Here is a 12,788-nt window from a genome sequence, read left to right as displayed (position 1 = left end):
GTCGACTGACCCTAAGAAATTTGGGAGAAAGTCACAGCATACCCTGAAAGGGGCTAGAATTGGTACATCACCGACCTGAAAAGGAACTCTGCAGCAAAATATTGCCATGTATAACGAGCACCGTTAGATAATGCGCTGCACCTCTTCAGAGCACTTCTTTACTACATAACATGAGCGTTATACACTGTAAAATATGGTATATTCCATACTCAATGCTCATTATTTTGGATACACTCGCAATGCAACTTGGGAAGACTAAAAAGTGCATGCTATTTTGTGATTCATGGCGATTCTGACGCGTGTGAAATGAGGAGCTTCACGTCAAAGTGACAATGGACATGTGGTAATGACGATATGTCCCATCTGCCAATGAAGGCAACGTAGGGATTTTCAAGAATTTTCTCACCACAGACGAGGAAGAGATGGTGCTTAACAGTCACTGTGTGCTCCCAAGCAGCTGCCAACTCTCTTAGGTGATGATGATGATTGGGTGTTTAGTGGTGCAACGACAACTCTCTTAGGACATACCTCAATTTTGCAGCAACGTGGTCACTCCCTGGGTCCTACCTTCACCATTCTAAATGTCAGAAGCATATATCGGGAGTACACAAACGGTGCACGGATGAGCAGATCCTCTCATGCCGTTCGCCGTCTGCCCTACGTCTGTCACCAAGACAACACCGCCAAAAGAATTCCCCCTCCGACTCGAAGCAGTGAAGATGACAACCGTTGCTGGATGCCCTCGCATCAGATCGTCTGCCATCATCTGACCTCTCCCTCATCAGTCCGCTCGATGAGGGAACAGTGGTGCGTTTGTCCACATCACACGTCATGGATGCACTTAATACTGCATGCCTTTCTCCAGCTTTGAAGAGGGCTAAGAGGGAGAATGCGCACCCGAACGGAAGGAGATTCTAAATTTTCAAACCAGGCAGCAAAATGATTCTCCATAAAATGTGGAAGTTCGAAGTGTGCAAGTCTTCCGAATGTTACCGTATATCACATTTTTATTTGAAACTTTAGTTTGTACAAATTTTCTTTCATTCCATCCTTGCTAGCATCTCTGACATTCAAATTCAGTAACCGTCACTGTAAAAAATAATGAATGCAAGGCCCCCCCCCATGCAGCCAAGCCTTGCGAATGAGTAGAAGGGGATTCCCAACAGAAAGATTACTCGTAAGAACTGCAGTTTGAAATGTCAACCAGATGTTTATAGCTTTTTTTGCTGCATTATGCAAGTGCTTGTAAGTGCCATGTGTTTCATAGGCATGCTGCGAGAAAATGGACTGTGTCACAGACTTCTGCACGTGGCTCAGTTTGTGCTAATGAGATCAGTTTTCATGGCACATGAGCAAATGTGGCGGAAAAGGGGTTCTATTTGTACATGTCACTTCAGTGCAGGGACTGAAACCGGAAAACCAAAAACCACTCCGAACCCAAATTTCTTGGAGAACTGTACCGTAAACCGCAATTAACGATCAGTAATTAACCAAAACCGTAACCAGAACCAAAAAATGTGGTTTCGATTACCAGTTCATATGAACTGGTTCACACGTGAACACGAACACAGTGATGGAACTGCCTCAGAGCCCACGGGCGCTGGCGCTGGCGCACAAAAAAGCTGCATTTGGCGCAGAATTTCACAGAATGGCGCACCTCCGCCATATGTATCCCACTGCGTCCCACCGCAATACGTCGTGTTTGCAATGCATACTCTCCACTTTATGGCGAATATCGGGGTTCAGGACATCTGGGAACAATTATCGGCACGTACGGTTTAAGTCCTGAAAGCTCAATTTCTCGCGCTCTCCTTACGCGCCTACACTCTGCGAGCACGCGCGATGTTACGTAGTAGCGGAAAGCGTGGAGCGATCCATAGTACAGGCGCTGGCAACTCCGGAATCAGCGTCGTCAGTTATTCCCATCCACAATTAGTTAAAACGCGGTTGTTTAAAAACAACTCCCATGCAAACGAGCCAATATTCCATCGCAGGCACGTGGCATGCCCACATGTTCGGTAAATTTGTACAGCCATTCTCTTTGAAGTACAACAACGTAATATTCGGTTCAGCAGTGACATCCCGGCAGTTTAAGAATCTTCGTCGACTTGGCGGGCTCGGCCGAAACGACACGGCTTGACTCGGCTTTGCTGTCCAGAGGCATCACGAGAATAGACAGGGCGCAGGAGCATCACTCGCGGTTTTTGTTTCGTTTTCATGCATCCGAACCGGGGCATCTTTGTTCGGCGCAGCTGTGGCGCAGAATTAGGGAAAATTGCTTTTTCGGCGCAGGGTGGCGCAGGCAATCCCAAATGGCGCACTTTGGCGCAAATGGCGCAGCAGTTCCATCACTGAATTCGAACAACTTTGGATGCGATTATCGCTTTACAACTCTGGTTAGTGGTGTAGTTCGTGGTGCTTCTTTTAAAGTAGATCACTTCATCATGCGTTTTTCATCTTATGCGCTTGGACCCATAATCGTATAACATTTGTACAGTATGACATGTATTGCTTCTGTCCCTTATGAGTTATGAACTGTGATCATTTAAGATACCACGTGTTGCACGTTGTCCGTTTCCACATCTGTTTGCTTAACCTTCGAACACACACAGTTTGTCTTGCCTTGTAGCTTTTTACAGCATCAGCTAAACGAACGTGCACGAGATATTAGAGACCGCAACAAATTATTTTACGGGGAATGTCGGAGATGGCAACAGCGCATCGAAGAAAGAGTTCACTCTTTCTACGGCTAGGCAGATGGCACTGCTCCACCCTTTCAGAGCTCACTATGCTCACTGTTATCCACTTGTGCTTTGTAACTCACTTCAAGACATCCACGCAACCTGCAGACACATCCTAGAAATAAAAAACAAAACAAACAAAAAAGTTGAACTGCTAAATATTAGAACAGCAACTCCTGTAACTGAACTGATACTCGTTTCGGTTTCAGTCCCTGCTTCCATGCCTTCCCACGTTTATTTACTTTCCATTTGGGATAAGTGACTTTATGACTTCTAAAAGGGCATGCTGCTGTTCCAGGAAGATCTGTCTTTCCTCAGCACGTTCCTTCAGCACTTCTTCATGCTGCTGCCGGCGTTCCGCAAGCTCTTCGATCTTCAACCGCCTTTCCTCTGCCTTCTCTTCCCTTTCGGCTTCCCATTCCCTCTTGCGTTGCTCCAGCTTCTCCCACTCTAGGGCCAGATGGTTCTCCTCCAGGGTGAGGCGGCGCTTCTCTAACTCAAATTCTTTCTCCTTGCAACTCTTCTCATACTGTAGCAGCCTTTCAAAGAATGCGATGCTGTCATCACACTCCTTCCTTTTTGTACCTGCAAGGACAGAAAACGTGAACATGTTAAGTTAAAAATCATACCTGAACCCTAATTACTTCATAGGACTGCAATGTGCTTGGGTTAGATAAAAGGTAAGCATCATTGTGGATGTGTATTTTGTGTGTAAAGGAGGACAGATCAAGAAACTACTTTCAGGCATGTCACTTAGAGCCTCCTGTCTTAAGGCTAAGCCCGGTAACTCCCATTTTTACTCCTCAACTGCATCATAGTCACTTCGGGTAAAAAGAAGAAAAACAAGCTTCCATTCATTGCGTGCAATAAGGAAAGCCGGAGTTTTCTTTTTTCCTACTAAGTATATCCCTCCCCCCCCCCCCAGCGATTAAGCACTCACAATAAGGGACAATACGACACAAACAGCTGACCACATTCTTAGGGGAGATACATGCTATAGGCAAACATGACCACAAAATCGTAAATTTAATACAACTACCATGTGTTCCCCACATTCAAAAGTATATGTTCACAAAAAAACTAGCTTGAAATTCCATTCCAACCAGCCGCCAAAATGGGATATATCTTCTCACAGATATTTAAAAATGGCATGCTACCAGGGGGCTTCCTGTGATTTCACGTCAGTTTACAAGGTTTCCTGTTTTTTCGGCATATGTTTTGTGTTCTGTTGGCAACGACACAACATCCTGTATCTCGATTCGCACAATTTATGGCAAATGTCAGCAGTATACGGTGATCGACCAAGGGTCGACCTTTTGCGGTCATGCTTTGTGGTATGCTTCGCTCGATAGCGTGTGTACAGTGTGTGCTCCCAGTTAGTTTACGTTGGTAACTTTACTGCATTTGTGAGGCAGGCCACGACAGACCCGTGTATTTAGAAAGGTGAAGAAATTGCGGATAAAACACATTTTCTTGCAGAAACAAGACAGTGGCAGCTGTGACGAGTCTTGTTTACGTGTGTCAAATGGACAGATATAACACCTAAAGGTGTACAAATTGCTCAAATCATATACTGTAAAACATACTTTTATTCGCGATGTATTAATTTTCACGAATCGCCTTATCGCTCCTTTCTAAAATTATTCACATGTAAGTAATTTTGCGATTTTGGACCATGTTCCTTTCCCTCAACTGGCTCCGAGGTCAGCGCCCACATTGCACGTGCTTCGAGCGGTTTTCCCCAGTGACCTCAGATGACTTCTACCGGGCCTCCTTCTCTTGGCATATGTGGTCTACCTGTTTATCATGCCTCAAAGGGAAGCCTCCGATACCTTTCAGAAAGGATAATGGTTAGTCACAAATCACTGAAGTCAAGAAACATTCTTCGAGGGATCAGGGAGGTCTGCCGGGTATTACAATGCGCTAGAAGCATGGCAATCGCCAATTTTTCTAGAACATTGACGTCGGAGGGAGAGGAGAACGGGTCAGGCAAACTTTGTTTGGTGACGCGAAACTGACCCAGCTTTGTCATTTTATCACGAGCGAGGAACGTGTGTCAGTCACTAGGATTACTAGACGTATTCCTTCAGGATCGAGCTGCGAGGATGTCGTTACTACGTTATTTCAAACCTACGGAACCACGGGCAAGTGACACCATCATACTCCATGGCTGCCATCTCCAGAAGCATCTCGGAGATCATGTGAGAAGCGTGTGTTCTCAACTGCAAATGACAATGTCCACGAGGCTGACATAGCAGACTGCAGACGAAAACGGAAGCGGTGCTCTTACAGCTTTTACGATGGTGAACTTCGGTAGAACATTGGCAAGTACGCTGCAGAAAACGGCAACCTGGCAGCCATTCGGAAGTTTTGTCGACCGAGAAAAAGCAATCAGCGAAAGCACGGTGCGGTCCATGAAGGCCGCTCACTACGCAGAATGTCGGGCCGCGGCGGCTGCTAGTAAAAAGGTGCAGTGTTTACCTCACGAGGTGCGTGGTGCGAAAACGCTTCTTGGTGATATTGACAAGGGACATTCAAGTGTACATCGAAGGTCTACAGAACACCAGGGGCATCGTCAGCAGCCGAATTTTGATCGCCGCTGCTACGGGCATCTTGGAGTCCCTCAAACCGTCCCTTCTTCCCGAGTTCGGAAGCTCATTGACACTGGACAAACCTTGGGCACAGTCATTCCTTCGCAGAACCGGCTTCACGGAAAGGAAGGGCACAAGAGCAGCTCGGAAAGTCCCGGACAACTTTCAAAGCATCAGAGCAGCTTTCATAGAAGAGGTTGCGTCGAAGCACGCAAAACACGACATACCAGACGATCTCGTGCTGAACTTCGACAAAACGAAGCTGGTTCCCGTGAGTCAGTGGACGATCGTGATTTTGCGGCTTTATTCACAAGTACAATTTTTCGTGATTTTTTGGCAGTCGCAAAAATTAATACACCGCAAATTAAAATACGTTTACAGTAACTACTCTATCAGTGTCAAAGTCTCGGAAGCGTACCTCCCAACCTGACAGACCCCAAATTCAGGAGACTGCTCGCAGCACGACCAGGGAGAGGGGGGACGCACTAATTTTGTGCATTCAAAATTGCATTGCCGCTGTATTGCAATTGCTCCCCATCATAAGTAGCCACTATCAGGTGGAGCTGCGTCAACCGCAATTGCCAAGACGTGTCGTTTCAGGACACTGCATTTCGCGCGGCCACAGTCATTTGGCAGTGATGATGGCAGTGCTCTTCGTCCATCCACACCTGTAGCGCTTCACTCTGTCACTTTTTGGGAACATCTTCTGGAATAGCAGACACACGTGGTCGCTTACGCTCTGCGGCTGGTTGTGCTCTACCAAAAGACCTGTGAAAAGACACTTAGCACTTGTGAGGAACATGTGCAGGCATTTCTTCTGTTTGTAGAGCGCCATCAGAGTGGACGGAACTACCGTACGAGACAGGACTGACGATAAGACGATAACACGTCTTCTCCAGAAACATGGACACAATGTAACATGATATCTGCCGCCACCTCGAGCCATGGATAGTCAATACCGTGAAACACGTGCTACGAGCTGTCTACTTCTTCAGGAATGCGTTTTCACAGCTTTTAAAGGAAAATGACAGAAGACCCCAAAGCCCCAGTTTTCCGGCAGGTTGGAGGGCGCGTCCGTACAATCAGGAGAGTGAATGAAATTCTGAAGTCTCCCGGATAATCCGGGAAACTTGGCAGGTATGCGGAAGTTATAATACTCTAGTTACACTAGCACTCTCAACCACGGTTGAACTCAACCGTGGTTGAGAGTGTTACACTACAGTGCCAACAACGGTTTACTTTCATCTGAGCTCCTCGCCATCAGTTGAACGAGCTGACTGAACTCCTCCTGAACCTCTAAAGCTGCGACGTCGTGTAACTTTGACATTGAGCAAACGAACAAGAAGCGTTTTTCTGATGCCATGACTAGACATCGCCTAAACCTGTGAGAGGACAACCTCCCACAGGCTTTGAGAAGCCAGAAAAGAAATGAGTCCATCTACGACCGCACACTGTGTCAGCCCTAACCGAGGGTTGCCACAGTGCAGCTTTCATAGGCAAGCAAGTGAGGATGAAAATAGAAAGCCTCACAAAAGAATACAGGTAGGGGTACCTTTCATTTCATAGCACTTATTTACTTTCTTCTCTCTTTGGCGTGCTTAGTGCATTCTTGCTTCGACTGACCAGCTGTGCACTGCTGTATGGTAAGTAGGAAGGTACTGAATTACAAAGCCCTTTTGTAATTACAGGGCACTAACGAGGTGCAGAACTGGCTCGGCAGCGATAACCTGGCCATATTTCTGTAAAATTCATTGATTTTGGGGGACACTGGTCAGTGACCTCTCGTTAGTGGAAGAAAGTATCCAGGTAAAGCATTTGGATATTTTGCTGCTCTTTAGCATTTGATGCTATTTGTTATGACTTGTGGCATGTGAAAATCTAATTCCAGCTGCATGAACTACTGCTGCACTACTTGTAGACTACTTGTACTGCACGACATTTACACACAACTATGCAACAGCTCCTTGGTTCATCATCATGAACAGTGAAGTCATGAGTCATAAGCTGAACCACTGTGCATGGGTGATAAGCCGATATGCTCTGTGGAACTTGGCATGTGACTGCTCTGCTTCAAGATGATGAGGGCAGATGAAAATGGGGGGTTCATTTGGTAACTCAATATAATTTCCACACTTTGCTACTGGTGCACTCTTTTGCTAACAGAACACGTGGCCTAAAAATATAGGATTCTCTTAAAAGGTAATATTTGGTTTGGTAATGTTTGTGTTTGTATGTTATGTGTAAAGTAAAGCAACCGTTTTTGTACTGTCCATTAATGTGCATTTTCAAGGTTCCAGTTGTCCATGAGCCAGAAGAAGGTGCTGAGGTGGTTGCCTCTGCACCACAAGAAATGTTGACTCAGGATGAGCCGCAGGAGAACGTGGATCCCATGGAAGCAAGAAAACCAGACTTTGCTGATGCAGTTTCTGCAGCTTGCACAAGCTGCAGAAAAAAAGAGCTGCTAAAGCAGACAGATAAAAAGAAAAAGTTAGGAGGAAAGCACAAGAGCTTCAGGAAGAAACAAACCAGCTGCAGCGGGAAATGCAGCAGATGATGAATAATTATTTTAATGGAATGTAATATTTTACAGCATCTTCAGCATAATTTGTAACAAATTTGCAGTGTAACGTATAAGGCCACCCGTTTTCCGCGAATCCGCGAAAATGCGCGGAATACAAGATTCCGCGTGGAATCCTGCGGAATTCCGCTTTTTTGCCGTAAATTCTGATTCAGCCGGATCGACTTCCCGCGTCCTGTGCCATTTTTTGTCTTAACTTCAGAAAATGAACGCCACAAATGTTCCCGGAATTCAAAACGCGTGCCTGCGCGCGCCCGCGGTGGCAAGGAGCAACACCGGCGGCGCGCGCGGCGCATCGACGAAACTTTACTTTCGTTTCTGCCATCTCGCTCTGTTGTTTTCGAGTGCGAAGTGTGGAAATGTCTAAGCGGTCCCATCTGGGAAAGAAAGATGCCAAACAAAGATGCCAAACAACGGGTACGTGAGTACGGCACGGAGGACTTTTACGAAGACGGCGGTTTACTTTTCTGCCGGCCTTGCGCGAAAACTATTGACCACCAACGCAAGTCTACGATTGACGACCACATCAGAAGCAGCAGCCACCGGAAAAATGTTGGAAAAGCAAAAGTGGACCCAACAGCGTCTGGATCGGGGCTGCAAAAACGGACCAGGCTGCAAACTTTAGAAACCGTTTTAATGGCAAAGGAGGCAAGGAAGGACCTGGTGCTCGAATTCTTGGACATGCTTGTGTCGGCCAACATTCCAATAGAAAAGACTGACCATCTGAAAGTGCGCACGTTCTTGCAGAAGCGGGTTACAAATGCGGGATCAGTCCCTTTGGCCAAAAATCTTCGGAGCAGGCTTCCAGAACTTTTCGCTAAACATCAGTCGGCACTAAAAGGCATGTTCAGCGGTGCCACTGTATCGGTCGTCATCGACGAAACGACAGACGATTGAGCGAAATCCGTTGTGAATGTACTGGCGTCATCAATTGGCGACTCTTTGCAACCAGTCCTTGTGGACGTGACGGTCACAAATGAGGTGAACGCCGCAGTAATCGGCCGGATCGTCGTCAAGGCACTCACGACGTACGGTGTTGAGACGTAACCGCGCTTGTCACCGACAGCGCGTCACATATGAAGAAAGCATTTCGCGAATGCATCCAACCACTGTGCTCCAACGCCGTCCATATGACGTGTGTCGCACATGGTGTCAATCTGATCGGCGCGACTATGTACAAATCATTTCCCCTCGTGGACAAGTACGTTGGGGAAATGAAGAAGGCTTTTCGACTTTCGAGCGGAAAGCCCGCACTGTTCAAGGCTCATCTGCAAGAATATAGTGTGGAAAACCCCAGGGCGCCACCAGCCCCGGTGAAAACCAGATGGAATTCATGGATTGAGGCTGTGGAGCCCCACTCTGAGTACTTTGAGCACTACCCCTCTCTTTTGGAAAAAGTACAAGAAAGGTATGGAGATGCTGCTGGAGTAGACAGTTTAGTTTCCACGATGCAAGAAATATATACAGAGCTGAAGTACACCACTCGGTGTATTGCCATTTTTGGCAAAAAGGTGGCCAGCCTGTTGAAGGCTGCAGAAGGTCAGGGAGTGGCTGCACACATGGTGTACAATGCCTTGTTTGCACTCTGGGGATACCTTAGAGCAGCATCTTTGGAAGATTACGTAGCCCTTATGAGGCCAGAGGGTGTGCAAGATGATGAAGCTGCTTATGTAGGAGAACAAATAAGAAGCGGAATGTGCCAGCAAAGCAGCTGTGCCCGCAAAGCACAAGAGCTCTTGAAAAAAAGTGACACCTGGAAATTTTTCAAGAGTATGAGGGCAGTAGACCTGCTGCAACTAAAGTCAATGTCACATGAACTTTGTGACTATGAGAACATCCCGGGTATAGGAAGAGATGCTGGAAACCTAGCAGCTGAGTGGTTGCTGTATATCAACACTACAAAAGACTGCAAGTCTTCTGACCGTGACCTGGCCCCATCTGTCTCGAAGCAAGTCGACCCACCGCCACAGCCCTTTGACATCATTGGCTTTTGGGATGGCATGAAAACACTGACACCGACACTGGCACCAATTGCAGTCAACCACCTGTGTGTACCCATAAACTCTGTTGATGCAGAGAGATCATTCAGCAGATATAAGATTATTGTCAGTGATAAACGTCATTTTCTGTCAGATGAGAATACGAAGTACCATCTCATGCTTAGCCACAACAGCTTTTTAATGCTGTAGCTTCTTTCTGTATCTTGGGGGCCCAATAAAGATCTTTCTGTTTGAACTCAACACCGTTGAGCATGTGCCGCAGAAAAACGCAGAATTCACAATCCCCTGCCGCGGAATTCAGGATCTGCCGTAGCAGAAAATGGGTGGCCTTAGTCATGTATAGGGTGTGTGCACATAAACCTAAGTGGCATTTGCGCACGTAGCTTCTTTGAAGGGCACGTACAACTGATGGACAGAAAATTAAGTGCAAAAGGCCGCCAAGCTATCTTTACCGTCGACAACTGCTTGGTGCATGGGCCATCTAGAACCTCAATGCAATCAATATACTGTTCTGGCCCCCACACACAACTGTGATTTCCTAGCCAATAGGCCAGGGTGTCATCCTACAAGCTTGTAACTTATACAGACGTAACCTTCTGAGGAGGTTTCTCTTTTGTTATGGAAATGGAAAGGAGTATGAGATTGACCTGCTGGGTGCCATCTCACTGATGACATGCTGCTGGAAACAACAAGTCCACAGTAATCCAGCAGTGCTTTCGGCATGCTGGATTCCACTCTGGAGAGGAAGCACAGAAGTCCTTTTTGTCAACAGATTCTAATGACAGAGATGATCTCATCGTCATCTCAGTGTCATGTCAAGTTCCTGCCGGTGATGTGAACTCCGAGGAAAATTCACATCTTTCGAAGAGTATGTCAGGATTGAACAGACCAGTGCCGCAACTCTCCCGGAGGAACACTATTAACTACATAAGAAACGTAGTCAGAGACCAGGGACGACAGACTTCATGCAACTACGCACTTTGACAAGAATGTATTCTGTTTACTGTATCCTCATACTTACTGATATGAATGGAAAATTTCAGCCCCACCTTGCTGAATCGCTAAAGTTCCACTCCGTCATTAGCGTCACTATCGTGATGGTTGATTACTATATCAAGACCATTTTCCTCCATCAATGAGCAAAGCGTGTGCAGGGGATCCTTTTTTTCCACAAAGTACTGTCACAGGGATGGCTTATTAGCAAATGCTTCATAGTTGACTACTAAACTGCACCCCTCAATTTCCAGGTTTCAAGCTAATTCCCGAAACAAAACAAAAGGGAACTTTGTCCCTACTACGTTTTGGTACAGATCCCACGTAAAACAGATCATTTACTGAGAAATTAGTAAGACTGCCTTACTTTTCTGCCCCAGAGCTTGTCGTATTGGTGAACTGCTACTCACGGCAACCACTCATCATGGCAGCATTCGTCTGAGATTTTCCGATTACAGCTGCCTTTTTTGGCGAATTCCCTGACAATCCCATGACTTTTCCAGTTGCATCAAAAATTCCTCGATAACTTCCCGTTTCCCAGGTTGGGAGACGCTATGCTGTATTGGTTAGATTGTGGAAAGATGTGAGTCAGAAGAGGGCAACATGGGAGTAGAAAACCCTTGCTTTGCTAAATTTCCTTTTTTTTTTTCTATTTGGGGATCGTTCCAACCAAAAGCGGGACAAAACATGGTTCCCAAGCAGGCTGATGGGACAACGACAACACAAGCTGGATTGTCCCGCATAAATCGCGACGAGTGGTCCACATTACTCTTGCCGCACCGTGAAACTCTCGAACATCGACCTGCTTCACCTGTCAGCACAAAGCGTCAAGATGTATCACATGATCAAGAAGGATGGATGGGAAAGGCCTCCACCGGTGGCAAGCGTCTCATGCCTGGATTGGTAAAACAAATCACGAGGGCATTCGTGAACTGTTCATGGCAAGGGCATGCAAGTGCCAATGGAGAAGAGTGCTCTTGTCTTGAACTTTCTTTGTCACACTCGCAGTCCCCTTCACCCTCTGTCTTCACCAGTCACAAATTGTGCCTTCTTCCTCCAACACAGAACCCACGCCGCACATTACTACATGCTTCTGTGCAGCCTGTATTTTTTTCTCTCTTCAAACTTGATGTCGTTTGTGGAATAAATGACTCAAAGCCCTATTTTGTCTTTATTTCACATAGCATTGCAGTTTTGAGCGTTCTCCAGGGGAAAAGAGAACAGCTTTGGCAATTGTTGCGCCCCTTACTGAGACGTCACTGCAGAGGTACTTTGCACCTCTGAAACGAAATGTGGCCCATCTCTGAAGCAATTTTTTCTTTAATATGATAATGTGAGTCATCATGAACAACGTGGTTTCACAAATGCGTGCTGTTGAATTTACCCATTTTCTTTAAACCGCCCCTCACAAAACGACCATTATGCGCACTGCGAGACGAAATGGCATTTCGAGACAAACACTATTATATAAAATAGTTGTACGTAATACAACAGAAAGAAGATCAGTGAGGTGCCAAAAAAAGTGCCAAATATTACGAATGAGCCAATTTGCGATTTTTTTAACTGGACAAAGGCAGACTTAAGAATCTTCAGAGCCTAGGATACAATGCAACACACCACTGACAGTATGCGAAAAAAAAAAAAAAATCACCTGAACATGTTGGATGATTATGAAGATACGTGGCTGGAAACTTCATAGGAAGCGCTATGGTCGAAATGTCCGCATCTGAATGGTGATTAATGAAAAATAACTATAAACTATTTTCGATACTAACGATTCGATATAAACTATAGTAGACTCTCGTTAACTCAAACTCCTAGTAAACAAGGATATTTGTCTGAATTATCAGGCCCTCCAATAAATACATGTGAAATGGCAAAATAT

The 12,788-nt window shown here is 46.0% G+C and overlaps 1 protein-coding gene and 1 pseudogene across 2 annotated transcripts in view; one reads left to right on the top strand and one right to left on the bottom strand.

Annotated features, from left to right (window-relative positions):
• Positions 1 to 985: 985 nt before the first annotated feature.
• LOC135385258 (uncharacterized) overlaps positions 986 to 12,788 on the bottom strand; it is a 31,260-nt gene continuing 19,457 nt past the window's right edge. For both annotated transcript variants that reach the window (XM_064614460.1, XM_064614461.1), the window contains exon 4: positions 986 to 3,326. In XM_064614460.1, coding sequence (XP_064470530.1) covers positions 2,980 to 3,326 — 347 coding nt within the window. In that variant the 3' untranslated portion in view covers positions 986 to 2,979. The remainder of the gene's footprint in view (positions 3,327 to 12,788) is intronic.
• On the top strand, positions 8,754 to 10,099 carry LOC135383259 (uncharacterized; annotated as a pseudogene).

The sequence above is a fragment of the Ornithodoros turicata genome, chromosome 2, assembly GCF_037126465.1.
Source record: "Ornithodoros turicata isolate Travis chromosome 2, ASM3712646v1, whole genome shotgun sequence".
In the NCBI taxonomy this organism is placed as follows: domain Eukaryota; kingdom Metazoa; phylum Arthropoda; class Arachnida; order Ixodida; family Argasidae; genus Ornithodoros; species Ornithodoros turicata.
The sequence above is the reverse complement of the archived record's forward strand: the minus strand, read 5'-3'. Positions and strand labels throughout refer to the sequence as shown.